At 36.9% G+C, this 25,035-nt stretch overlaps 1 protein-coding gene across 25 annotated transcripts in view; it reads right to left on the reverse strand.

Annotated features, from left to right (window-relative positions):
- NRCAM (neuronal cell adhesion molecule) overlaps positions 1-25,035 on the reverse strand; it is a 158,184-nt gene that overhangs the window by 45,303 nt on the left and 87,846 nt on the right. For 15 of the 25 annotated variants that reach the window (XM_014963698.1, XM_014963703.1, XM_014963713.1 and 12 more), the window contains 10 exons: positions 24,629-24,817; positions 22,297-22,314; positions 19,779-19,884; positions 16,666-16,862; positions 15,629-15,751; positions 15,099-15,269; positions 14,607-14,663; positions 12,414-12,525; positions 10,261-10,445; positions 8,732-8,863 (listed from right to left, as the gene is read on the reverse strand). In XM_014963698.1, coding sequence (XP_014819184.1) covers positions 8,732-8,863; positions 10,261-10,445; positions 12,414-12,525; positions 14,607-14,663; positions 15,099-15,269; positions 15,629-15,751; positions 16,666-16,862; positions 19,779-19,884; positions 22,297-22,314; positions 24,629-24,719 — 1,192 coding nt within the window. In that variant the 5' untranslated portion in view covers positions 24,720-24,817. Of the gene's footprint in view, positions 1-8,731; positions 8,864-10,260; positions 10,446-12,413; positions 12,526-14,606; positions 14,664-15,098; positions 15,270-15,628; positions 15,752-16,665; positions 16,863-19,778; positions 19,885-22,296; positions 22,315-24,628; positions 24,818-25,035 lie in introns of those variants that run through there. The other 10 variants (XM_014963709.1, XM_014963705.1, XM_014963710.1 and 7 more) reach the window with 4 other exon arrangements.

Raw genomic sequence — 25,035 nt, forward strand, 5'->3', positions numbered from 1 at the left:
GCTGAGATCATATTTTGCATGGATTACAAACGAAAAATACTGATATGACAATATTGAGGCAAATATTGACAATATCTACAAAAAATAAGGAAATATTTCTGAGTGTCTAAAGAAAATTATGTTGAGCGTCATTGGAACCTTACAATCCTCAGTGACTTAAAACGTTTAAGCTTTTCAAATCAGTTGTTATACCATAAATAATTATCCAAACATAAAAATAGCCTTATTCAGTTGAAAACTATCTCAAAGTAAAACATAATTAATTCTTTCACACAAAATCAAATCTTCACGAGAGAAGTGATAGTAATTCAGTAGGTGGCACTCTTTCCCTTTTATAAGAAATATACAATGCCACTTCCTCAACTGTTCTGTAGTGGCCCGAGCTGTCAAAACAGCCCTTGCATCCCAGAAGCATCGAGAATATAATTGAAAATAAGATTCTGAAATATTACTGAATAATAATAGCTGTCAGTTATGATACAACTGAATGGATTTAGAGAAAAAACTTGTAACAGCGCACTACATAAAAATGCACAAACTATAGTTTAATATTTTAAGTAAATATTAAATAAAAACACATCATTGTGTTATTAATATTTAAATTTAATGAAGAATTATTTAATATTAAAAATAAATGCACATACACATGAATAAATGCATTGTAGTTTGGTTGTATCATTGACACCTGTATATATTATTGGAACCTGAGAAAATAAGTATATTTGTGGAAGACATTCTAATATAAAATAATTTCTTATTTCTTTGGATTCATAGAGAAGATTTCACTACTGAATTCTCTAAGAGAGAATGAAAGTGGACAGATGAAGGGGACCACAGTTCTGTGCTCCTGCTTAAGGGTATTTCCATCTCGGTTCAACTCTTCGGGTTATTTTGCATTACACCAATTTCCAAACAGATGCCTCAAGAATGGTTTGTGACTCCATTTTTAACTTGTATCTTCTATCACTCTGAGTTCAAATATCAGTATCACAAATTCAAACATTTCAGAAAGGAATGAAAAAGTACTACTGGAATTTTAAACACTTATTGTCTGGGCATCTGGATTGCTGGCACTTATTTTTCTCCTCATTTGCTTTACTTCCTATTGTATTCCATGTTCCCCATTGCTTCCTGTTCTATGTAAATGTCATTTTCATTAAAAGATTCATGGGCTGAAAATAGACAGAGCAGGTGAGTAGCCCAGCAGGCAGGCCAGTCAGCTGTGAGAAGTGGTCTGTTTCTGCATACAAATCACCACTAAATGGAAAATAAGCACACCCGCCCTCCCAGGAGGTAGGAGATCTGCCCACGGCTGTTCCAATCACAGCTACTCCCTGCCGCGGGCTCTGGGCTCCCCTCCACTCATGCTCTCTGAATCCTGCAGACAGGCACATCTTTCATGGGTGCACAGACTTCCCTCCTTCACACACACTCCCATACATAATATCTTGCAGACTGATGGCAGGGTACCTTCAGAGAGATGGAAGCCATTAATTCAATACTCTCTATCTGAAGAAGGAACTGGATTTTAAAAGAATGATCTAACCATTAAATTATCATATTAAAAAAAAATAATAAAGGGGAATCTTTGCTTCCTGCTGATGTATTTAAGGAATACATCCTTCTTCAGTTAATTGAAGGAAAGGAGGCAGGTGTCCGTTCTCAGAAAAGAGACCACCAGGTCCATTTCTGCTAAGCTACTTTTCAGCTGGGTGGCCCCCCAGCATGTACTGCTGCCTGGGGTTGTTCCTCCCCAGGTGCAGACTTTGCTCTTCTCTAGCCTGTCGAGGTCCCTCTGGATGGTAGCATGACCATCCCAGTTTTGTGTCATCAGCAAACTTTTTGAGGGTACACTTTGCCCCACCATGCAGATTATTAACGAAGATATCGAACAGGACTAAACCACTGATCACCACTCTCTGGGCCTGGCTGTTCAGCTATTTTTCTATCCACCTCACTGTCTGTTTATCCAGCCCATACATCAACTGCTTGTCTACAAGGATCTTATATGAGACAGTGCGAAAGGCCTCACTGAAGTCCAGGCAGACAATATCCACTACTGTTCCCTCATCTACCAGGCCAGTCATTTAATCATAGAAATTTATCAAGGTGGTCAAGCATGACTTTCCCTTGGTGAAGCCCCACTAACTCCTGCTGGTAGCTTTTTGTCCTTAATGTGCTCTGAAAATAGTTTCCAGGATCAGCTGCTCCATTACTTTCCCAGGGATCAAGGTGAGGCTGACCAGCTTGTAGTTCCTTGGGTTCTCCTTCTTGCTCTTCTTGAAGATAGGAGTAACATTTGCTTCTCTCCAGTCTTTGGGCACTTCTCCCAGTTACCATGATCAATCAAAGATTATTGAGAGTGGCCTTGCAATGACATCTGCCCGCTCCCTCACTTGTGGGCGCACCTGGACGTATGTATGTCCAAATTTGCTTATGTATTCCTTGACCTGATCCTCTTCCACCAAGGGTGCACTTTACTCCAGCCTTTCCCACTGGTCCCCTCTGGGACCCAGGATTCCTGAAGGCTGCTCTTGCTAATAAAAACTGAAGTAAAGTAGGCTTGCAGTACTTCAGCCCTGCCATATCCCTTTTTTTTCTTTTTCTGGGGAAAGAGAGAGATGGCAGGGCCACTCAAGCACTGCTTGTTTTGCCTTTACCCGGATTCTGGTCACATTACAGGACGGCTGCAGAAGAAGGGGAAAATGCTTTTGACGTATTTAATGAATTGGAATTTGGAACTGACGGGCAAGGTAGCATAGAATTACATAATACTTAAAATGTTTTTATACAATTGGGACAATGAGTAATGAGTATTTGTTGTAAGAGTTCTGCTGCAGTTACAGATAGTTGAATGTGTGCTCTGCAACAGCCAACATTTATTCCAAATAACATAGAGCCTCAGCTATGAACATGGTTATGTCCTTTCTGGAAAAAGACACCTGATTGCCTGTTTTCACCTGTTTTTTCCATCACTTTGTATAATAAGACACCTTCTTGACTCTACAGCTATGTGCAGCATATTCCCATACAGAGAAGGTACAGCCTCCATCAGAAAATTTTGCCATAGCTGGTCATCAGCACCCTGAATACCTTCTGTTTATCTGCATACCTTCTGTTTATCTGAATACACACTTCCCTCTGTTTCACAAACTGTAGATAGCCCAAGCAATTACTTTTTTTAGTATGTTTAAATAACCACTATGCTGCCATTCTTCTTTTTTTCCTGGAAAAAAGGGAAGAATGAGATGTGCTTTCTGAACAGCTTTAAAAACCCATTATTATGCTTAGGTCTGGAAGGAAATATTATTATATACAATATAATGTTATGTTCCTTATATTATATTCCATATGTAAAAATAATTCCTTATATTGTTATCACATTCTGAAATACAACAAAGTGAGTATGAGATCCAGCTGACATCAGAAGTTCACAGCTCTGATAACTTAGATTCCAGGTCCCAAAGGGTGCCGAAATAGGGTGTTTTTTGTTGCTTGAGAAGTATGACGTAACCTAAGGTAGCATATATTTTTTTTCGAGAAGCATGTTGTGGATTACAATCATAGTTTGTAGGATATGTGAGTACTAACTGTTTGTTTCTATTCTATAGTGAAAATGCTGATGTCATCCTCAGATGTTGTACGAGAGACTCCCTCTGGCTAAAAACAAGGTGGAAAAGAAAAGGACAAAATGACTTGACTCCTTTTTCCTTTACTGATGAGAACATATACTTCTTTGGCATGTGTAAGAACTAGCCTTACATAGATCAGTAAAATGTCACAGAACTGACACAGTGAAAGCAGAGAATAATTTCTCTTTAGAAAAAAGCAGAAATATTCATTACTGTCTTAAGATGCCTGATTCTTCTTTAGCAAATCAAAGTTATGAATCAAAAGTAATCAGTCCTGCTATGCATTCACAGTCATTATATATGACTGTTGGATAATGAGTGTAATAACACAAAGTCTGTTGTTTAAGTGTTACAGGGCTTAGTAACTAATTTCCTTAGTAAAGCTGAGCTATCATTTTGCAGAATATTAGTTTCTCGGAAAAGCTGAGACAATTATTTGATTTAGATTTTTATACTGAATATTGGTTGTTGTAGTTCTACTATTACTATAATTCTGTCCTTAAGTTTATGCACAAATAATAGTGAATGTAAATGGGAGCACATCAGTACTGGCTCTTAAGACATGATTTTTCAACAATTCTAACTTCAGAGGTAGCTTTGAAGACCCTGTTATTGTGGAAAAATACAAGGAAAGTAAAGGTTAGGTGCTTTTTTACGATATGAATACAGAAACATATGGTCCCTGTATAGTGATGCTCATGTATGCTTTTCAAGTTCTGACAGGATCACAGGATCATTTGTATTAAGTAACTTTTGCTAGAAGTATCCTATCATTCCTCTTGACCCGCTACTTCTTCCAGAAACTCATATTCATGAGTAATTTATGTATATAGTAGCCATTTTCAAAAATATAAAAGTCTTTCTGTGGGTAAAACTAACTACAACCGAATGACTGAAGTGAGATTTTAAAAGAATTATTTGCATAATTTTTGACATTTCTTTTCAGATAGATCACATACGACAACAAGACAATGTGACAGAACCAGGACTTAATACTATCAACCAACCAGCCAAGAAAATTGGGAGGAACATCCAATGCATAGTCATTGAGTTGGCTTCATAAGAAGGTATGTCCCTTATGGAGAGACCTCCTGGTTTTCTGTAGATCATAAAACATACGGTTGAACACAAAACTGGTAGTGAAATAGCAAGGCTGGGCAGTATAGTTCATCAGTCACTTGAGAACCTACGGTGTCAAACCAAGAGTGAACCTAAGCAAGAAAACCAAGAAACTTAACTAATCCAGTTTTGCCTTACTCTACCCCTTACATTGAACGGACATGGAAGAAGATGCCCTTTTCCTTTTCTTATTAATCTCACTTGCTCCTCAGAAAGTATTTTTTTGTGATCACTGAAATCCTTGTTTCCAAGCTTCTGATTCTGATAGTACTATCACCTCCAAAGGACTCCAAAGGTCATTACCTGCACTAGCCATGACTACCCTTTGACTATCTTCCGCATAATAAAGAAACCTGATGATCAAAAGTTTTCATATCTGCTGCAGTTCCTAAGCCAGATGCACAGTTCCAACACAATGATAGCAGAAGCAGTGGATAAATGTCTGCCCTGGTAGTCCTCTCCTCTCCGAGACTGAACATCTCGAGGCATCCGAGTCCAGCAGATTTCTCCCTACCCTCCCATGGCTGTGGTGAACAGCTTATGTGTCTACTCACAGAGAACACGATGGATGACAGATCTCTGAGCCAGGGATTATCAAGGCCTTTCACGAAGGAAATCTAAGGGCTCATGTTTCTCCCTTAAATTCAATGTAATTACTGATGGAGACCAACTAAAACCTACGGTTCAATGTGAAATGTGATATAAACAAGTGAAGAACATGTTGAATGATGATAAACAGCGCCTTTCAGTGCACTACTTTGTATAAGTCCAAGTGTGTGTATTAAATATTTAATAGCTCATCATGAACTATAACCACTGAACCAATAAATTAGTCTTTTGTGCAGTATTTGCAATGCCTTTCTGAAGTCCAATTATGAAGGTGCTTCCCCTTCCAATTAATCTGGGTTGTTACTTTCTTAAAAGTTGAGATACTTTATGCATGGTTTCCCTTTTGTAAAACCACACTGAATATCTAAGCAGTAAAACACAACGGATTATGCAGTGGTATAAATAATGCAGATCTTGAGTGTTAATTGAAGCACAAGGCGAAGCGGAGTCATGGCCTGAACTTTCAATTGCTAGTTGCCAAACTAATTCTAATTGACCTCAACGGGACTGTGCATGTGAGTTCAAATTACTCCTGTGAGTAAATATTAGGAGGTTAGGTCCTTATCACTCCAGCACATCTGAAGCAGCTTTCTTTTCAGACATGCTGAGGTTTTTCTTGTAAGCGTTATTGTTAAGAAAATTAATTTAAATATTTCAAAGAAACCTAACATCTTCCTTTACAAATATATTTTTACTCTGATTAACATAATCTGGACACTGTTGCAATTTTTTTTTTAATAGGTGCTTAAGAACACAGTACATTTTGCTTTATTCTTCCCTTCTTCCTTTCGGTTTTTAAGCCTCACCCTTTGACTGAGATATGGACGAATGGTTCTTTCTTCAACATTCCCCCTCCTTGTCTGACTCTATTATGGAAAAACAAAACCGGAAGAATTAAGCATCTCCCAGTTGTGCTTTCCAATAGAAAATTAAAGTATTGCAAACAGATTACTGGGCCACAGGAGGCACATTGTGGGATATACGATGACAGCAGGGCTTTGAAATTCAAATGTAGCTCTTTTTCTTTGAAATCCTGCCATGGGTGTATCTCTCTCAGCACTGCCCTGAAGCTGAAACAGCTGCTTTAGTTTCCTTTTACAGTGATTCACTAATCAGTCAGTTGGAAGACGAGGGGCCCAATTCTATAATTTAGCAACAAGTGAACAAAAAGGCATACTGTACTTGATAGTTTCCAGACCAGCTTTTCATGACTCAGAATAATACAAAATCATAAGAACCTTAAGAACCGCCCTTTCTGGGATCACGGTGATTCTCTTTCTTACATGTCCTGACAGAATTAGTGAACTGGAGCATCCAATCAACTTGCACTTAAATATTTAAGTTGGAAAAAACTTCAGCTTTTCTCAGCAGTGAAAGTGACCGACCTTTAAAGTCAGGCTGGGCTACCCAGTTACTTATTTCCTATGTTCTTTTTTTTTTTTCCCCTACTGAGGTTGAGTGGGTTATTGAATTAAAGTCTCTTAATTTTTATTGAGTTCCCTTCAATAAGACTTTGTGTACTGACTCCTCAAGGCCAGCCAGCACATATATGATGCCCTGTTATTTGGGAGATTCATTGGCATCCTGCAGCTGCTTTGAAAAACTCTCTGTTTCTTAATGATTTACTACTCTCCTGCAAGAATGCAGGACACATCATTGCTTCTCTGGAAAATGTCTGTCAGTTGAACAGCATGTCCTACAGCTTTGACAAGGAAGCAGTACGAGGCAAAGGTGAACCTTGTCACCAGGCAAAAAACCATTTTACTAGTCAGGAGGCCTGAAAGGAAGAGTTAAACTATCAGGACAGCAGGATAAAAAACTCCTTAAAACAAACAAACAAACAAGTTAATGGTAACTATAACGACAATAGTATGAAGATGAGACCACCCTAAACACAGAAAGAAAAAAGCAGGGCAGGTACCTAAGTTTGATACAAGACACACACAAAGATATATTTACCTACAATATATACAACACAAAATTACATTGAAATTTTCATATTTTCCTGTCATACTATTGTTTGATGAGGTGGTTAATGTCAGCTTACATAACTGTTAGGCCTGGTCCTAACAGTTCTGTACCTGGTTCTGTCGGGTTCTCACAATAACTTATTTAACCAAGGGAAACTTCTCATTCTAAATCCCATCTAATTAGGATTCCATCTAATTAGGATTCCTGAAACAGGTTCTTTGTTAAATATTTCTTATTTGTTTCAATATACACCATTACTTTTCCTCCCAAAGTTGCGTATCTTTCCCTCCAGTTCAGTTTAATCTCTCTTGTGTCCCGAATATTTTGAATATATCTGTGTTCTCATTTACCTGTTGCTATTTCCTAGATTCTCACCATACTCCTCTATGTCCCTAACTCTGTGACATTTACTTCATCAACAGACTTAAAGATCTCCTGAAACTCCTAAAAGTTACGCTGCCCCACTTTCAATGGGTCAGCACAGTATTTTAGAGCACATTATCTTTCATGAGACAATGGCGTAGACTGACTGTTTTTATAACACTGATTTGTGAAAGAGGAAGGATAAAGGTAGAAGAACCGAGTGTGACTCTACGGTACAGGCTATGCCGAGTGCACACCCAACTGCAGTGTCCTCCAGGAAGTTCTTCCCAAGGAAAGCTGTGCTATATATAGCAGCTATCTCGTGTCTGCCACGCAGCATTGCCAGTCATAACACTGCAACAATTAAGTGACTCAATCACCAATTCAGGGTTGCTTTTCTTACCAATGCACACAGAAACAGCTGTTTCCTTGCCTTAGAGGTTCCTTTTCTTTGACACCTACTTGGCACAAGCTGTTTGCCAGGCACTCGCTGACGCATTCAGTCACTTTTGCTGCTGCTGCTTTTCAGCGCTGAAGCCCGGAAGGCTCAAACACACTCATAGCTGCAAATCCTGCAGAAGTGCTCCATACATCCACAGACACGAGGACTTGACTTTTTATGTCACCTTTACGATTCCTAGACAAAATTAGTGTTGCAGTGGGGCGGCAGAGGAGAAAACTAGCAAACACGACTGTCACGGAAACACAGCAGTGAAAGTTACACCCCAGCAATATCCCTGTCAAAGAGGCATGGATGGCACAGCTTTGGGGCTACAGCCCCATCTCCACAAAGATAGCACCAGCAGAACATCACACAGAACAACCAGGAGCACAGTCACAAATTTTAGTGCTTTCAAGCACATTAGAGGCATATTTTGTTGTTTCACCTTTACGAAACACAGTATTTTTATCACCTCATTTATAAGTTACTTTTACCTGTCAGGGAAAAACTGTTCAAATACACGCTTTTGAAAAAAACGACCCTAGTATTCCTCATATCTTTACTCATCCTCCCATAAGGTAACTAAGAATCTTACTTGCTATGGGAACACCATTTGCTAACCAGGTTATATCAGGCTTTGGGTTGCCGTTAGCTCTGCAGATCAACGTCCCATCTTCTCCAGGAGATAAGACCAAGTTTCTGGGTGCTGTTATCCAGTATGGGGCAGCTGGGGTTAGGAACAGAAACACAGGAATTGTTTACCAAAATTATGTACAGAAAAACATAAAGCACAGTCATGGTAAGCAAAAGATAATTCAAACAAGGTATGATATATATATATATATCTCATACTCAAGTGATAAACTGGCAGTTTATACTTTGACTAAACTGAGCTATTGGCCACCCGCTGCATTAAAATTCTGAGATAAGCAACATGAGGTTCTTTGTTTCATTTAGGGTTGCCTGCTTTGAATCCTTATTTCCTTTCCTAAAGAAAGCAAAATTTATCTGAGGATGGCATCTGGAGAGACTAGAGTGATCTTTTTGATTAATTTCAGAGATATCCATGTTCACAACAGTTAGACTGGTAGAAATTAACTTAGGTTTGATTACATAAAAATATTTCATTGAAATTTAGAAATGGCAAAATCCTCGGTCTTGCTGAATTCAATGGGAATTGCAGTGGGGCCAGATGTTTACCTGAGACAGCTGAAAACACACAGAGATCAAAATGGATGGAACACTGTCCTCACTGAAACATATTCATCTGTGTCTCCATTTCTTTTACAATAAATAACCACAAATAGCATATGTTATCACATATTGCAATTAAATTTCAGATTTTGGATTGATGGACAGATGCAAACAGAAAATTAAACTGCTGCTGTTAAAAAGGAGGTTGAATGTGATCATAAAATGATGCTGGTCTACAATAAAATAATTAGCTATTTAGCATGCAAAATAAGCACTGCAGTTGATTATTTCAATGACTAATGAGCTGTCATTCCAGTTTTTTTGTTTCATGGTATTCAAAACATACTTACAATTCCTATTTGGACAAACAGACTGTAAGTATTTTTAGAATTAGTAAGACATCATCTTGGGTAAAACACATGAAGAAGATAGAAAACTAGAAATGTAAATTAAGAGAGATAAAGAAAGAAGAGTATAAGACTGTAAGACAACAGTAAAACAGAGAAGACAGAATTTGTGCTATATGAATGGATAGAAGAAAAGATGGAGAAAATAAGGAGGAGATGAAGAAGAGAGATAGGGAGAAAGATACATAAACGAGGGAAAGAAGCAGTCTAATGACAGATAATCAAAGGATCTAAAATAAATGTAGCACTGGTACAAGCTAAGAAATTATTATACTGTTACAGTACAATCTCAAATTAGCCCAATGCTTTACAAAATAACATATTAAAAAAAATAAAAAGATATTAGAGATAACAGTTAAGTCCTTCCAGTGGTAGAATTCAGTTGGTTTAATGATAATTTCCTCAGGGATTTTTTTTTTACCATTATTGCTTATCTTTTCAGCTATATTTTACCCTAGAAAGTTTACTTCAATCCTCATTCTGTACACTGACAATATTACATTACGGATTATTTTAGTATTACCTTTTACAGTTACTGAAATGACATGATGAGCAGAACCTAATGTATTTCTTGCTATACATTTGTAGTTCCCAGAGTCAGCTTCAGAAACATCTATAATCTTGAGAGTTTTCTTAAAGTTTTCAAAAAATGTTCTGTTGGCTGGCAGTTCCCCACCCTCTTTAATCCAGCGGATTACCGGTGTGGGTCTGGAGAAGCAAAAGGAGAGATCGGATTTAGGGACTGGAGAAAAGGAAGAACGGGAGTTCAATACATTAATTTTTTGAACATATATTTTACAACTAATTATTTTAAGAGCCTTTACCCAGATTCTGGGGCACATCCAGCAAATGTGCAAAATATGCCAGCACTTGTTTCTAGGAAATGACAAGCCTCACTAACACTGTCAACGGCCATCTGTTCGTAGGCTTAATAATTATGGAATACATTTGTCTGCTGATTAATCTAAAACCCCTGATGGTTAATAAATGAATACAAGTATATTTCAAATCTTATCGCACTTCTACTATTAAATTGATGCTCATGGTGCTTTAAAAGGTAGCTTCTAGATAATGCCAAGTTTATAATTGTCCTTCACATGCGCAATATCCCAATGCTTCATGAACGTCATAGATTTTACAGCAGAACTGGAAGGAGACAGAAACATTTCCTGTGAGAAATCAAGAAAAAACTGTCAGTGCTGAGTCAAGTATAGCTACTTGTCACTGCACCATGTCTAAATCTTGGCTATGTCACATGCTGTCCACGGAAGTTGAAAGTTGTCCAAACACAGGGAGATGTATTTTTAAAATTACAAGAAATTACAAGGTGTTGCTTACTGAGTAGAATGTCCTCTCTCAAATAGTAATGACTCAAGGCTAATATTCCTTTATCAGTCTAATATAACTTATTTTATAACAGAGACACTTAGCAAAGTTGACTTTATTTACGGTTTTAGTAATTAGGAATAATTGTTTTAAACTAAATCTGAATCTGGCCCTTTGTGGACAACTATATAGCTTCCCTCATTGAATTATTTTTTTAAAAAGTTACATAAGGGTTAAAGACACAAAGTCAGATAATGTATACTATTCTAATTTTTTTCTCTTTTTATCCAGCCATTTTACTGGAGTTTGCATTGCTGAATACTTCTATTGCAGGGTTACCAAAAAAGCATGTAACTATACTGCAGATGAAGATTCCTGGAGCTGATGCTACTCCCACTCAGAGGTGTGGTTTTGCTGGTGGTGCTGATGCAAAGACACCAGAGGAGACCACAGCTGAGACAGAAACACAGCACTCAGGCTCGTCTCAAGCTGTGTCAAGCTGAGCTTGAGCGTGCCCCGTAGAGCTTATGCAAGTGAATACATATGCATGATGCTGTGCTTCATCATTTGCAGTTATTGGCTTTCCTCACAGCTACCTCGGAGCACTCTGCATTATATGCCTTTGTGCACTGTAAACATGTTTACAGTTCCTGAAACAGGTACTAAAGATTTTCCACTCCTGCATTAACCAATCTATTCTCAGATTTCTTCCTGATAATAAAATTGATTTAAGATCAAACTAGTTAATGAAGTTAAATTGCTCTTTAGTCATTTTCCACTTGCACAATAACCAGCAGAAGCAAATGTGCATTACATCCAAGAAACAACTACCAATTAAACTCACAATGAGAAACTGGATGTAAGGAGCTGAAGGTATGTTCTAACAACTCCCACCTAGCTGATCTACTAAGTAAGTATTAGCATATGCAAGCAGCTTTTTGAGATTAGACCAGCAGATTCTTATCTATATTCTTATCTATACTTGAAAACCTGATTGTGAATTCAGGAAAAAATGGAGGCTCCTGAGTGCAATTCCGCAGATGTGTGTCTGAGATTACCCTATGGCACTTCTTCTCTCTGTCCTTTAAAAAAAACAATCGTACAACATGAATCCTTTATGTAGGGTTTGGGGATATAAGAAGGCAGAGGCCATATTTATGTTCATAAGTCAGTTTTAAAATCTGCTGATGCCCAAGAAAACGGTGGACTTCTGTAAAAGAGCTCTTTCTGTTTTACATTTCTGTTTCTTTGAAATACCTAAGCTTATACAGAGGCACCATTTTAAGCATCTTGAAATGTTTCTGTTTCTGTATTATTATTTAGAAAAACACTGTCTAAAAAGTAACTCACAATCCTGCTGCAATGCACTCCAACAAAAGCACATTTCCTCTGAGTTCCACTTTGGTACTTGTGCTACCTGTTGGTGTTAGAAGAACTGGCTGCCTCTCTGTAACTGGCTTCGCTGGAACAAGAAAAAATAAAATAATGAATTTCTAAATTTTACTTTAATACTGATCAAATGCATACATCCATTTTCACAGTTTGGACAGAGATTTCACTCCACATTCGCCATTTAAATAAAAATCATTGTGTTACACAACTACACAGCTCAACAAATTAGATTTTGGACAGACATAACATACCTCAACTTGTTAAATGCTATAATTTTAAACACATACATGAAAAATGTTATTATTAAAGACAGAAGCAATCGATACATAGTTTTAACATGGGCAACGATGCAGCCTGATGGATGTTTGCTAAGCCTTAATCCTACTCAAACTATTATGGGGAATAAGAGGTCACTGATGTGAGTCATAGTGCAAGACTGAAAGTTACCAAAAATTTCTGGGCTTCCATCAAAACACAAATAAAGCAAAGTTACTGTATTCAGAACTATAAACCAAGGGGATAAATGGTACACCCCACTTTGCAATATGCTTTGTTCAATATTTTCTAGACAACATGACGCGTCTAGAAGCCTTGTATTCTCTTCTTACTATATATTTAACTTTAATTCAAGCTGTTTCCCAGTCTGGTAATAAAGAACCATTGATTAACCCACAAGAAATAACCACAGTGAACACACAGCTATAAATGTAAGACCCATTTCTGACATTATATTCTGTTGGCTTTTGAAGTATTATGGTATTTCATTTGCCTTCATGGAAGTCAGAATAAGAGTGCTTTTTGTAATAATAGAGTGCTTTCTGTAAATACTCTAATGTTCTTTTATAGAATTTTAAAATATGGGATTGAATTGCTGTAAAGTGCAGTAGCAGTCTGAATCAGTAGAGTAAATTACTGTATTTTTTTTAAATGTGAGCAGAAACATACTGAACTCTTGTTTATTAGGGTACGGGATTTGCTGATAGATTAACATAAACAGAACACTGAGCTTTACTACGGTATGTGCTATGTATTCCCTAAAAAACACTAAAGTTGGGAGAAAAGGCTGGTCTAGAATCAACAATGCAGCTGATAGTCCCAGGCAATAACTAATCTACCCAGTTTAGGTGCTGCTAAGGACTGCCGACTCATTTTCCTAGACTGTGAAAATTCAGAGGAATTACCTCTGGTATTTCTGAGTTGTGAGCCTACCAAATGGAGTTTTCCTCACTAACTGTAGCTAATATATCGTTCCGTGTCTAGGTACATGTTTCTTGTTTGCTTCTGAATGGCATCTTATTTTTATGCAGAGAATTAAAATATTCTGTGCTCTTGTTTCATTTTAGCGTCCCATAAGTTATAGTTTAATATGTACAAAGCCTCATTTGACAAGGAAAAAGACAAAAATAGAAGAAATATCATATATTCTCTATCTCACACAACATCAAGTGGAGAGTCTAGAACCTGAAGTGTTATGGTATCAGTGTTGCTCCAAAGTCAGCCTCACTAAACACACATATACCTGTACGGAGTATTAATTCACAATATACAAAAGACCATTCAACACAGATTAATGTAAAGATCAGCTTAAACACCAGACAAACAATACTCATCTTTCCCCTACAAAGATACTTAAACAGATAGTATTAAAGTGTTTAGTTTTTAATTAATTCCAGTTTTACATTAAATATGTTAAAAATGCATGGCACATTGAGAAAACTATTAAATGTGAAGTGCCGTTGTTAAATGCTTAATTGTTGTTACTTATTACGCAGCACGTGATAGTGAATAGTCCTAGTGATAATGAACATATCAAACTACTAGTGAAATTGGAGGAAAAATATGAACAAACAATACAGTATAGTAGATATCATATAGACAATTTTTAACATCTGCCCCAGTGTGAAAGGACTCATTTATTCTAAGAGTTTGTATTTTTTATGAGCCATATGTTACAATAGCATTGAAACATTAGATACTTGAAAGGATCACACTGTGCAGTCCTTTCTAAAGTATGTATTATCACCAGCACTAGTAGATACCCTTATTAGAAACTGAAAAGGAAGCAAAAGGTTAAGTAGCCATGGAGGTGAAGTTAGTTAACTAAACACTACTGTGCAACAGGGAGTATCAGTGGGGACCAGTGTAACTCACCACCATAAATATCAGTGTCACTCAAATTAGCAGCTATAGTGTCATTCAATGAATCCACTGAAATAAACAGAATATCATGAAGAATGCATACAAGAGGGATAAATCAAAATACTGGGAATCAAAAGGTGATGATATGGCCACGGTGAGTTAAATGATTGATTAATTTGTTTCAATAGTTACGGTAATCATAATAACTTGATATTCTTGGGCATGAAAACCATTTAAAAACTGTTATTTTTTCAATATTTCAAAGCTTCACAACATTTTTTCAAAAGACAAAGCCTGATAAAGGGAAAAAAATGAGAGCTTTTAAGATGAATTTTATGTCAGGAATACTGGAGAGTACAGTTTAAGTTTATACAGTACTGCCATTTCTTACTCAGAATTAAAATGACGAAATTCCCTAGCGTAACACTACTTAACTTTGGCAAATAACTTGAGAATTCTGGATAAATACTTTGTAAGTATGTAATTAGGTAATGCAATACCTACTTGAAAAGACTTTTACAGAAATGGGTTGTTTCTGCTGTATAGTTTGCGTATGATTAAATCTTGCATAGCAGATATAGTCCTCCCGGGTATCTTCTGGTTGTACATTTGAAAAATAAAGGTCTCCATTTAGACCTTGGGAAACTCTTTCACTTTGAGGCAGCCTTTGGAAAGCTAAGGGAAAACATGAAAACATTTATATCACAGTTATAATACACACTCCATTATTATGATCTATTACACTGTTTGCAGATTTGTAAATACATAGACTTTTCTAAGCTTCCTCTCGAGCTCCCTTATCTTCCCGTTCTTCCCCAGTGTGTTAATCTACAACTTACACTAAGATCTCCAGCTGCTTTTGGATTTGTGCCTTCGGACTGCATATCTGCTTTTCATTTGTTCATACAGAAATGGAAATTCTTTGAATTTTAACACAGAGGGAAACTCCACCATCTGTGGTCTTGGTAAGCAATGATCAACTATGTAGAAAAACTGCAAAAAGAAAACTAATTCTGCATAAAAACCAAGCTCACCATTATCCATCCAAAATATTATAGGTGGTGGCAAGCCAACAGGAGGTCTGCAGTGTAGTACTAGTGAATCACCTTCTCGAACGTGATTTGGTTCTAGTTTTTCTTTCGTCCACAAAGGAGATCCTACAGAAAGCAATTTTAACACACACACAAATTATGGATTGACAAAAATTCCAGAATTTAAGGAAGAAATGTCCATAATATTCCAGAAAACCAGAAGAAATACATGCATCAGAATGTTAAGTTCTATCATGTTTACTACAGATTTAATTTTTGTTCTTCTTTTCATGTTTTCCTAGGAGAAAAGGAGGTTTTCTTTAAATCTTTTTTTATAGCAATGATTCACTGAAAGTATAATCAAGTGATCCAAATTATTGTGGCTACTGACTAAAGGTTCTATAACAGTGTCTTGGAAGGTTTTAACTAAGATAATGCAAAAAAAAGAGAAAAGTGATGCACTAAATTAGAAAAAAGGTAGAACTTCCTGAAACAGTATTAAACACACACAGTTTTATTACAACACATGAGAACAGAACATTTAAGCTGAGAAGCTTGAAAAACTGATCTGAGACAAATATCACATAAAAAGCCATAGAAACAGCCAACTATTAATCAAAATCTTCTACGTTTACCCTCTTTGTGGTCCCAGTGTGTTCTGTATTGAAGATATTACAAATACTATGGAATACATGCATCAGAAAGAGAGTAAAAAATTGTCCTCAACAATGATGTGCATTAAGGATTTGAACATTTTTGTTCTAATTGTAGCATCATATATACAACCTAATTTTAAACACGTCATCCAGATGTACCAAAAAACATCAAGAAAGCATTTTGGTTGATAAATTTTCTAAGGAATATTGGAGAGAACATGCGTTACATTATTAAATTTGAAGATCAGAAACTATATAATACCTTCTAACATGATCACTTTGATGATTAAATTTTTAAGACAGGAATAAAAAAGCTAAACATTCATAAGATAATAAACGAACTGAAGTGTTTCACATGTTACGAACATTAAGAGCTTCACTTACTAGAAGGCCTTATAACAATATTGTTGGAAATGGCTGCTCCTCGTTCATTCCTTGCTGTACACTGGTATACGCCTTCATATGCTTCTGCCTTCCCACCATTCATAATATTTACAACAAGGGTCCCTGAATTTGGTTTCATTGTTACCAGTGCATCTTTATCTATATCAAAATGAGTTCCATTGCGTGTCCAGGAGAAGCTAAAATAATAAAACCAAAAAGAACAGTTTCTTCTTCAGTTGCCTTTTGTAAATTGCATGGAGAAAAAAAAAATTAAAAAGTAATTTTCAATAATACATGGCATTTTTTCTTCAGCAGATAAGTAAGACTTGTTCCCAAAGTAAATTAACTAATAAAGTAATAGAGCACTTTTTAATGTAAGAAATCTGTCAATACTTTAAGATAAAAGGCTTGGATGAACGTGTTAACAGGAGCCATTTCAAAGTCAATATTGTAAAAAAAAAAAGAAAACCATTAAAAGATTCTGAAGTTAATCTTATACGGAAAAGAACTTACTTTCTTTTTACTTAAAATGATGCAGTAACATCTGCGAGAACTGATATTGCTAAAGCTGCATTAGCATTTCCATTACAAAACCTATTGTTGAAAGGGTTTATAAACCTGCCTTTAAAAACTTGCTCTGGGCTGAAATGTGTCATCTCAGGTCCCAGCAGGAGACCATTTCTTTTAATTGGTTTGGCCATTTTAAAGTTGTGCAAGTGAATTAAAGACCGTGTGGTGAGTTTGATTTCTTTTCACTACTCTAACGCAACCAACCATGATCCTCTAAACGAAATTTTGCAGTCTGATAGCCTGTAATTAATCTAGTAAATTTATACTGGTGTTGGTCAAAGCAAGAGATGTTTTGAAAAGTAGTTGCTAAAAATGAAATCTACTAGAACTCATACAAAAAAAAGTAAAAAAGCAGAGATTCACAGTCTGCCACTTATACTGCCATAAACAGCAATTTCTTACTTATGCTTTGTTAATGGCCAAAATATAGTTAGAGAGAGCTAGACCAATGCCTGCGAAGTGCTGAGCGCTCACAGGTTCAAATGTTGTGAACAGCAGTTTTCCTAATTGCTACATTTCAGCTTCCTAATGTTAAACACAAACACTACATATACTTACTGTTTAGAATGCTTCCTCAAAGTACAAACATATATGCTACTAGAAAAGCTCAAATTTCAAGTGACTCAAAATAGTGGGCTGACCTTCTGCAGTCAAGTAGGTGTCAATTGTGTGCTGACCTTCTGTAGGAAAGACTGGACGCACTATTTGCACTTTGTGGTGGGGCAGAGCAGAAGAAGTGGACCTGACCAGGAGCACTTCACCACAGTACAGTGCTTTTGGGAGGACTAGTGTGCATAGTGAACCAATAGTGAACAACCTTCTTATGACCTTGCAGGTGAAACTGGAGAATATGGGGTTCCTGTATTCCTCTGCTACCAATAACCCTGAAGGATGCAGGGAACTGCAATGTAGCTTCAAAAGGGAGGTGACAAATGTGGTAAAACACCCTGAATTTGAGATACGTTATAGTCAGAATCTTTGCTGCTCAAGCTATAGGTAGCAGAACATCCATAAACCTTTATGCCATCTGCTCTCACCAATAAGAAGTTACCCTGTTTTAACAACAATTCACACACCGGGCTGACAAAGTTCATCTTCAGCTTCAGAGCTTTGAAGCAGTTCAAGTTCCTATATGCATTTGCAGGTCACCAAAACTGATGGACCAGACTAACTATTGAAATAAAGCATTTGGATGTTGTATCTTTAAAAATAAGCAAAACTAAGCACAAGCTTTTCATTAGAAAATTCTGTACTTAAATCATGTCACTTTTTCTGTAGCAAGGGAACAAAGTGAGAAAATGGTTTGATGGAAAAGCTGAGACCGTACAGCAAAGCCCTGGCACATGACTCCAATATGTCAGTCTCACGGACAGTGCTCTTAGTCTCTCAGGTCTATCCAGCCCAAAAAAGGCCTTCAAGAGAAACATTTGCAGAAGCAGCATAGCTGTCCCAAAGTGCACATTAATCATCTGATCCTCTGGGTCAACACCCAGACTCTTGAGAATGGCATTGTGCCTGCTAAATTAAAATGTTGGTAAACACAGCAGTTTTATGGCACTCCTACCATTAACAGAACACTAGACAGGGTGACAGTACCACAGATAATCTCCATCTTCTCCATTCTGCTGCCCGGCATGATAACAAACATGATCCCAAAGCAACCAGAAGGAATAATGTAGAAAATACCCTAATTATTCAGAAGTGCATTTAATGAGCTCTGCGTGTGTCTGAATGAGCAATTATGTGCTGACCTTACAGTAAGCTGTAGCATAACACTACTGAGAACAGAGATGCGCACTTCTCTTTATAGTCTCTGAAATCAGAAGCAGTTACTGCAATGACAGAATGCATCATGCCTACTGCTGTTTCCAGTGCAGGTAACTCAGTATCTTGAAATGAGTTTGTTTTCAAATATTTCAAGATACTGAAACAGAGCCTTAAAATGGAAGATTATGAGGAATCCTATCTATGTACACAGCGTTACCATTTCTGCCAAAACCAAAACTTAAGGCTATTAACTACACTTGGTAAATCAAGGCTACTGATCATTAAAACTGATACACATTATAGAACTTCCAACAAAACGCTTCAAGTTGACCCTCATAAAATGGAATAATTTACAAAACATTAAATCTGTTTAGTGTACTCTGAATTTATTCGATATCCAGTCTTCTTAGACCCCATGCCTAAATCTGGAATGTGATCCAGTTCATATGATGGCGTGCATTAAGTGCTTTCCATGGGCATTTACCTACCTGCTCCTGTAATAATCGAGTACTATTTTATTGTTAGAGCTTTGAAGAGAAAAAAAAACTATTATAGTGAATATAGAGAACTTTAAATGCCAAGGCTAAGAAGAGTCAAATTTATGCCACTACCTGGTAGCTGTTTAAGTTACAAATGCAGGAGTGCGTGCATGTTTCTGCATATGCAAACACACACACACACATATAAATATAACACGTTACATTAAAAGTTACATTATTTTCTCCTAGTTTTCTTATGTTGTTAGGCCAACAAAAGCAAAACAAGATGCTACTAACCTAGGAGGTGGCTTTCCTTTTGCTTCACACTGTATTACAATATTCTCTCGAGGGTCAACAATGTAATCTTTTGGAGATTGCTGAATTATCGTAGGAGGTTGCAACACTTCATTATGGAATATAAGAAACAGAGAAGAATTTAACAATATTTTCAAATCAGCAGTGAGACAGTTTTGTAAGCAGAGAAAGCAGAAGTGCAATTAGCAATCAAATCACTGTGAGAAGAGTGAGATTAAAGTATCCTTTATATTAGGAGGCTGAAGCCCTCTATTCTTGTAAATCAGTGCAGCTATACTAACTTCCAACTGAACTATGCTGATTTACAGCAGATTAAGATCTTGGCCAAAAACTTTAATGGATATAGTTTCTATACATCAGATTTCAACACATTTTCACAAAACCAAAGGACGCTTGAATTCTAAGTCCAACATAACCTGAATGAAGAGCTGTGAGACACAGACCCACACAACGCGTTTTTTCACCACACAGAAGGAAAAAAAAATCATTGCTTTGTATTTCTAAACATTCTATGTATTTCCAGTTTCTCTATGGGTGTAAACTTGTCACACTTTTATTGTGCTCACAATATTGAATTAATATACAAAGCATGCTTTTAGGAGCTACTTTTCAGGAGTAAAAAACGTGTTGGAAGTAAAACACTGTAAAAATGACCAAAAAAGTAATTAATTTCCAAATAAAGTAAACATGTAGGAAAAGTCTGGTACTGATTTTCCTTAAAAAACCCAACAAAAATCCAGTTATCTTGGAAATAGACCCAGGAGAAACAAACACTTAACATTCATGATTTATCAAGTATTCTAGAATGAGTATCACAAACCAGAATTAAAGTAGTTGATGCCTACCAATTTAAAGTAATTTATAATCTGTTACCATTACCTACGCCCATTTTTGCATTTAAAAAATCCTGTTTATGGTATTAAGATAGTGAGAAAGGTATCTTCCTCAATGTTCACATGTTTATAGCTTAGTGTCACCTAAAGGAACTGCTTTAATAACATGTCCATGAACACCCTTATCTAAATGCCCTAAATTGTCCAGCAATACACTTTGGACAGACTGGATCAATGGGCCAAAGCCAATGGGATGAGGTTTAATAAGGCCAAGTGCCGGGTCCTGCATTTTGGTCACAACAACCCCGGGCAACCCCCAGGCTTGGGGAAGAGTGGCTGGAGAGCTGCCCAGCAGAAAAGGACCTGGGGGTGTTGGTGAACAGCCGGCTTAACATGAGCCAGCAGTGTACCCACGTGGCCAAGAAGGCCAACAGCATCCTGGCCTGTATCAGGAATAGTGTGGCCAGCAGGAGTAGGGAAGTCATCGTGCCTCTGTACTCGGCCCTGGTGAGGCCTCACCTCGAGTACTGTGTTCAGTTTTGGGCCCCTCCCTACAGGAAGGACACTGAGCTGCTGAGCGCGTCCAGAGGAGAGCCACCAAGCTGGTGAGGGGTCTAGAGAAAAAGTCATATGAGGAAAGGCTGAGGGAACTGGGCATGTTTAGTTTGGAGAAGAGGAGGCTGAGGGGAGACCTCATTGCCCTCTACAACTACCTGAAAGGAGGTTTTAGAGAGGTGGGTGTTGGCCTCTTCTCCAAACTGAATAACGACAGGACCAGAGGAAATGGTCTAAAGTTGTGACAGGGGAGGTTTAGATCAGATATTAGGAAGAATTACTTTACTGAGAAGGTGGTCAGGCACTGGAACAGCCTGCCCAGGGAGGTGGTGGAGTCACCATCCCTGGAAGTATTTAAGAAACGTGTAGACGTGGCTCTTCAGGGCATGCTCTAATGCCTGAGATTGTTGGGTTTTGTCTGTCTGTGGGTGTGTGTGTGGGGTGTGTGTGTTGGTTTGGGTTTTGTTTTGGTTTGGTTTTTTTTTTGGTTTGGTTTTGTGGTTGGACTCGATGATCTCAAAGGTCCATTCCAACCATGAATATTCTGTGATTCTGGGACACTGCCCAACATACAGGATATTCCATCTGATGCACACCAAAGACCTGAAGTCTCCAGTCTCATGCTATGCACTGCACTTAAAACTTATTAAATTAGCCATGACACTACAGCTGACTTAGGAGATCACATAAAAAATTAGGTCTACTTAAATAACTGTATCTACTGGTTTTTAAGGATACAAAAGTTATCTCCAACTTGGACACATGAAATAGTACATAAGCACATATATGCCAATTGATTTTTTTTAATCAAATATATTTACTCCTGAAAGTAGTGGTGAAACACTGCTCATGCTGATATTGAGTAAGGATTTTAATGTTCAGATAGCACACTATCAAAAATCAAACAATTAATTTGTTCAAAGTTTCAGAACACTGATTTACATATAGTAGTATTTTCTGAACACTGCATGCACAAAACATCTAGTTACAGCAAACCAAATTATCAACAAAATGTCAGAATCACACATTTTTGGACTGCAAATTTAATTAGCAACACGATCAGTATTAATTTTCAGCAGCACACAGCCTAATTTTTGTGGACAGGAACTTACATTCTTCTAGAAGTTTTGCTTTTATTCCCCCATCAGAATCAGCAGTTGATTGGACAAATGAAGATTAAAGAGAAACATTTGTTAGTTAAAAGAAAATTAGACTTTTTGAGAGGGAAGATAAGTATCTCTGACAAGGACATTAGTCACCATTAAAAAGAAAATATTTAAAACATGTAGCACTGTAACCCATGCAGCGATTCCTGAAATTCCAGCCACAATTTCCATTGTGTCAGATATTACTACATTTATCTCAAAGTTAATGGTACAAAAAACTTTTCTGAATGTTGAATTTTTAAGAGCAACTGTGGTACATGATTTTGGCCTTGCAAGGACACAAACCACTAATACTGAGGAGACAGCTAATCAGAATTAATGGAGTGCATTACTCTCACGCTACAGTAAAAATCAATCCACCCATATGATCACATGGAAGAACAAAGAGAATGCTTCGGGCTAAAATTACTCTCACAAAGACGAAAGCACCTAATTTTACTCAACAGACTTGCAATCCCTTTTGGTTTGAAAAATAACTAAACAAAAAAAAAATCACCTTCGTTGTCACATCTTCATTGCTTGCTTCAAGTGTTTTGCATACTTGTCTCCTCATCAATAATGTTTTAAAGCAAGTCAAACTGCTTTTGGTCAGCTATGCTGTCCATCCTCCCTTACCTACTTTGAGACACTGATGAGCATAGGAATTGCTAACCTCCATGAAATTTAAAGGTTCAACTAATCAAGTACGCTCTTACCACCAGGTCTCTCTGGTGGATACGTAGGGAAGACCCACAGAAAATGTAAGTCCTTCCCTTGTGGTGCTCTCCCAGAGCCCACTCTAACCATTATTTATGAAAGCAGTAACATCATTATACATGTAATTTTAGTTAATATGATTTCTGGCTAAAAATTCAAGTATGTGACTTTATCAGACCTAAAAATGTTATTAAACATTATGTAATACGGAACATGATAATTAAGATTTAACATGATACTTCTAAAAGAGCTATTAATTTTTGTCTATTGATGCGTTTTTGGTTAACTTAACCTAAAGTGTTGCTCTATACAAAAAAATATTAAAGTAATGCATAATTTACATTAGTTTCTAAACTACACTATTTCTGGCCTGCAAGAATATTTAGGAAGAAAAATCAAGTTTCGAAAACAAGACATTCATTCATCAAACTTTTAAAGCCCTGTTTAAGCCACAGTTTATTGCTCTAAAGGCACTCACAGCACAAAAAGTCTGATGTGATTCAGATATATTGATCTTGTTACAGAAATACAGGTCATTGGTTTGAGAGGCTTGTAAATATGCATGGGGCAAAACCCATCAAAGCAGTTGCAATCTATGTCAATAGTTTTTAAAGAAAAACATGCATTTATGGAAAGTAGGAAGGTATCAAAAACATGCAGGTAAAGAAAGGCATGCAGATTAGAATCATAGGCAAATTTACTGATGTACTAATCCATCAATTTAACACCAGCCCTAATGTTCTCTTCTCTGGCAATTAGTTTAACAAATGAATAGTCACTGTGAGGTGCAACACAGTTCATTGAATTCTGAAAATGTGATCATGCTTATCTTAAGAAAATAACAACCCAAAGCATTAATAAATTCATAACATTAACTATTAGGGCTGTAAAATGCAGCAGCTACCACGGCTTCCTTTTCAGCATGGAGTGTTACGTTCAAGGTTCCTCACTAACTGAGTCTTGGGATTTCCCCTCTTCTAGATGTTTCCTCACTGGTTAATGCTAGAGTTCCCTGCTCAGCACACACACTTTTAACTTAAAGTTAGGCACTTAACTATTTTCAGGCAGTGCTTAGGAAATCTAAGAGCCTAACTTACTCTTCTATATCAAAAAGTAAGATGTTTCCAGTGTCTGAATTTTAGATATATGAATCTTTTACTATATCTCATATGAACTCCTGGAAACTTCTTATATGAAGATAAGGGTGATTGTTTACAGCAACTAGGAATTGAACTGGGGTTTTCAGCATATTGTCAATATGTTCTTAATTAGCATTAAACTGGGGCTTCTCTGCCCTTCTTCATTTTCATCAAGTGTTTAATAAAGGCACACTGAAGCGTGAGTACTTGTGAGAATCCTATGCTAACCCTTCTCTAGTGAACAACGCAAGTCATTTTATATGCACAGTTTTTTAACATCTCCACTGAATTAGTGTAAATATTCATAATCACAATGTCCTGATTTAGGTGATTAAACACATTCCATGTTTAGCTCCATGTTGGAGTTATCTTTATCTTCCTATAGAGAAATTATTTAACTGATCTTCTGTCATTCTGCACTTATTTAGCAGGTTAGTACTTACAGTCAAGAGGTACATCCAATGCAGAAACCATTTGGCACAGAAAGAGGACCAAGGAAGCTTTGCTTGCAGATATGTTCTTCTTTTTCATCATGACTTTAGGCTGTATTGAGTAAATCACACTTGAAGAATGAAGTTCAACTTCATCAGACTAGGTAGCTTGGTATAGTTATGTAGATATAGACAAGTAACCTGGTAAATAAAAACAAGATAATAACAATATGGATACTGTGTAGAGTTGAATGATGACATCCTGATAATTTATTACAAAATACCAGTAGTCTATGCATTATACACATAGATAATAGTTACAACATGTGCTCTAATGAAATCCAGAGATGCTGAAGTTCTTAGAACACTTAGATCATAGGACTTTCCTAAGGAAGCTTGTGAACCATTCAAATAACCTT

This window comes from Calidris pugnax, unplaced genomic scaffold (genome assembly GCF_001431845.1).
Source record: "Calidris pugnax isolate Ruff unplaced genomic scaffold, ASM143184v1 scaffold44, whole genome shotgun sequence".
Lineage (NCBI taxonomy): Eukaryota > Metazoa > Chordata > Aves > Charadriiformes > Scolopacidae > Calidris > Calidris pugnax.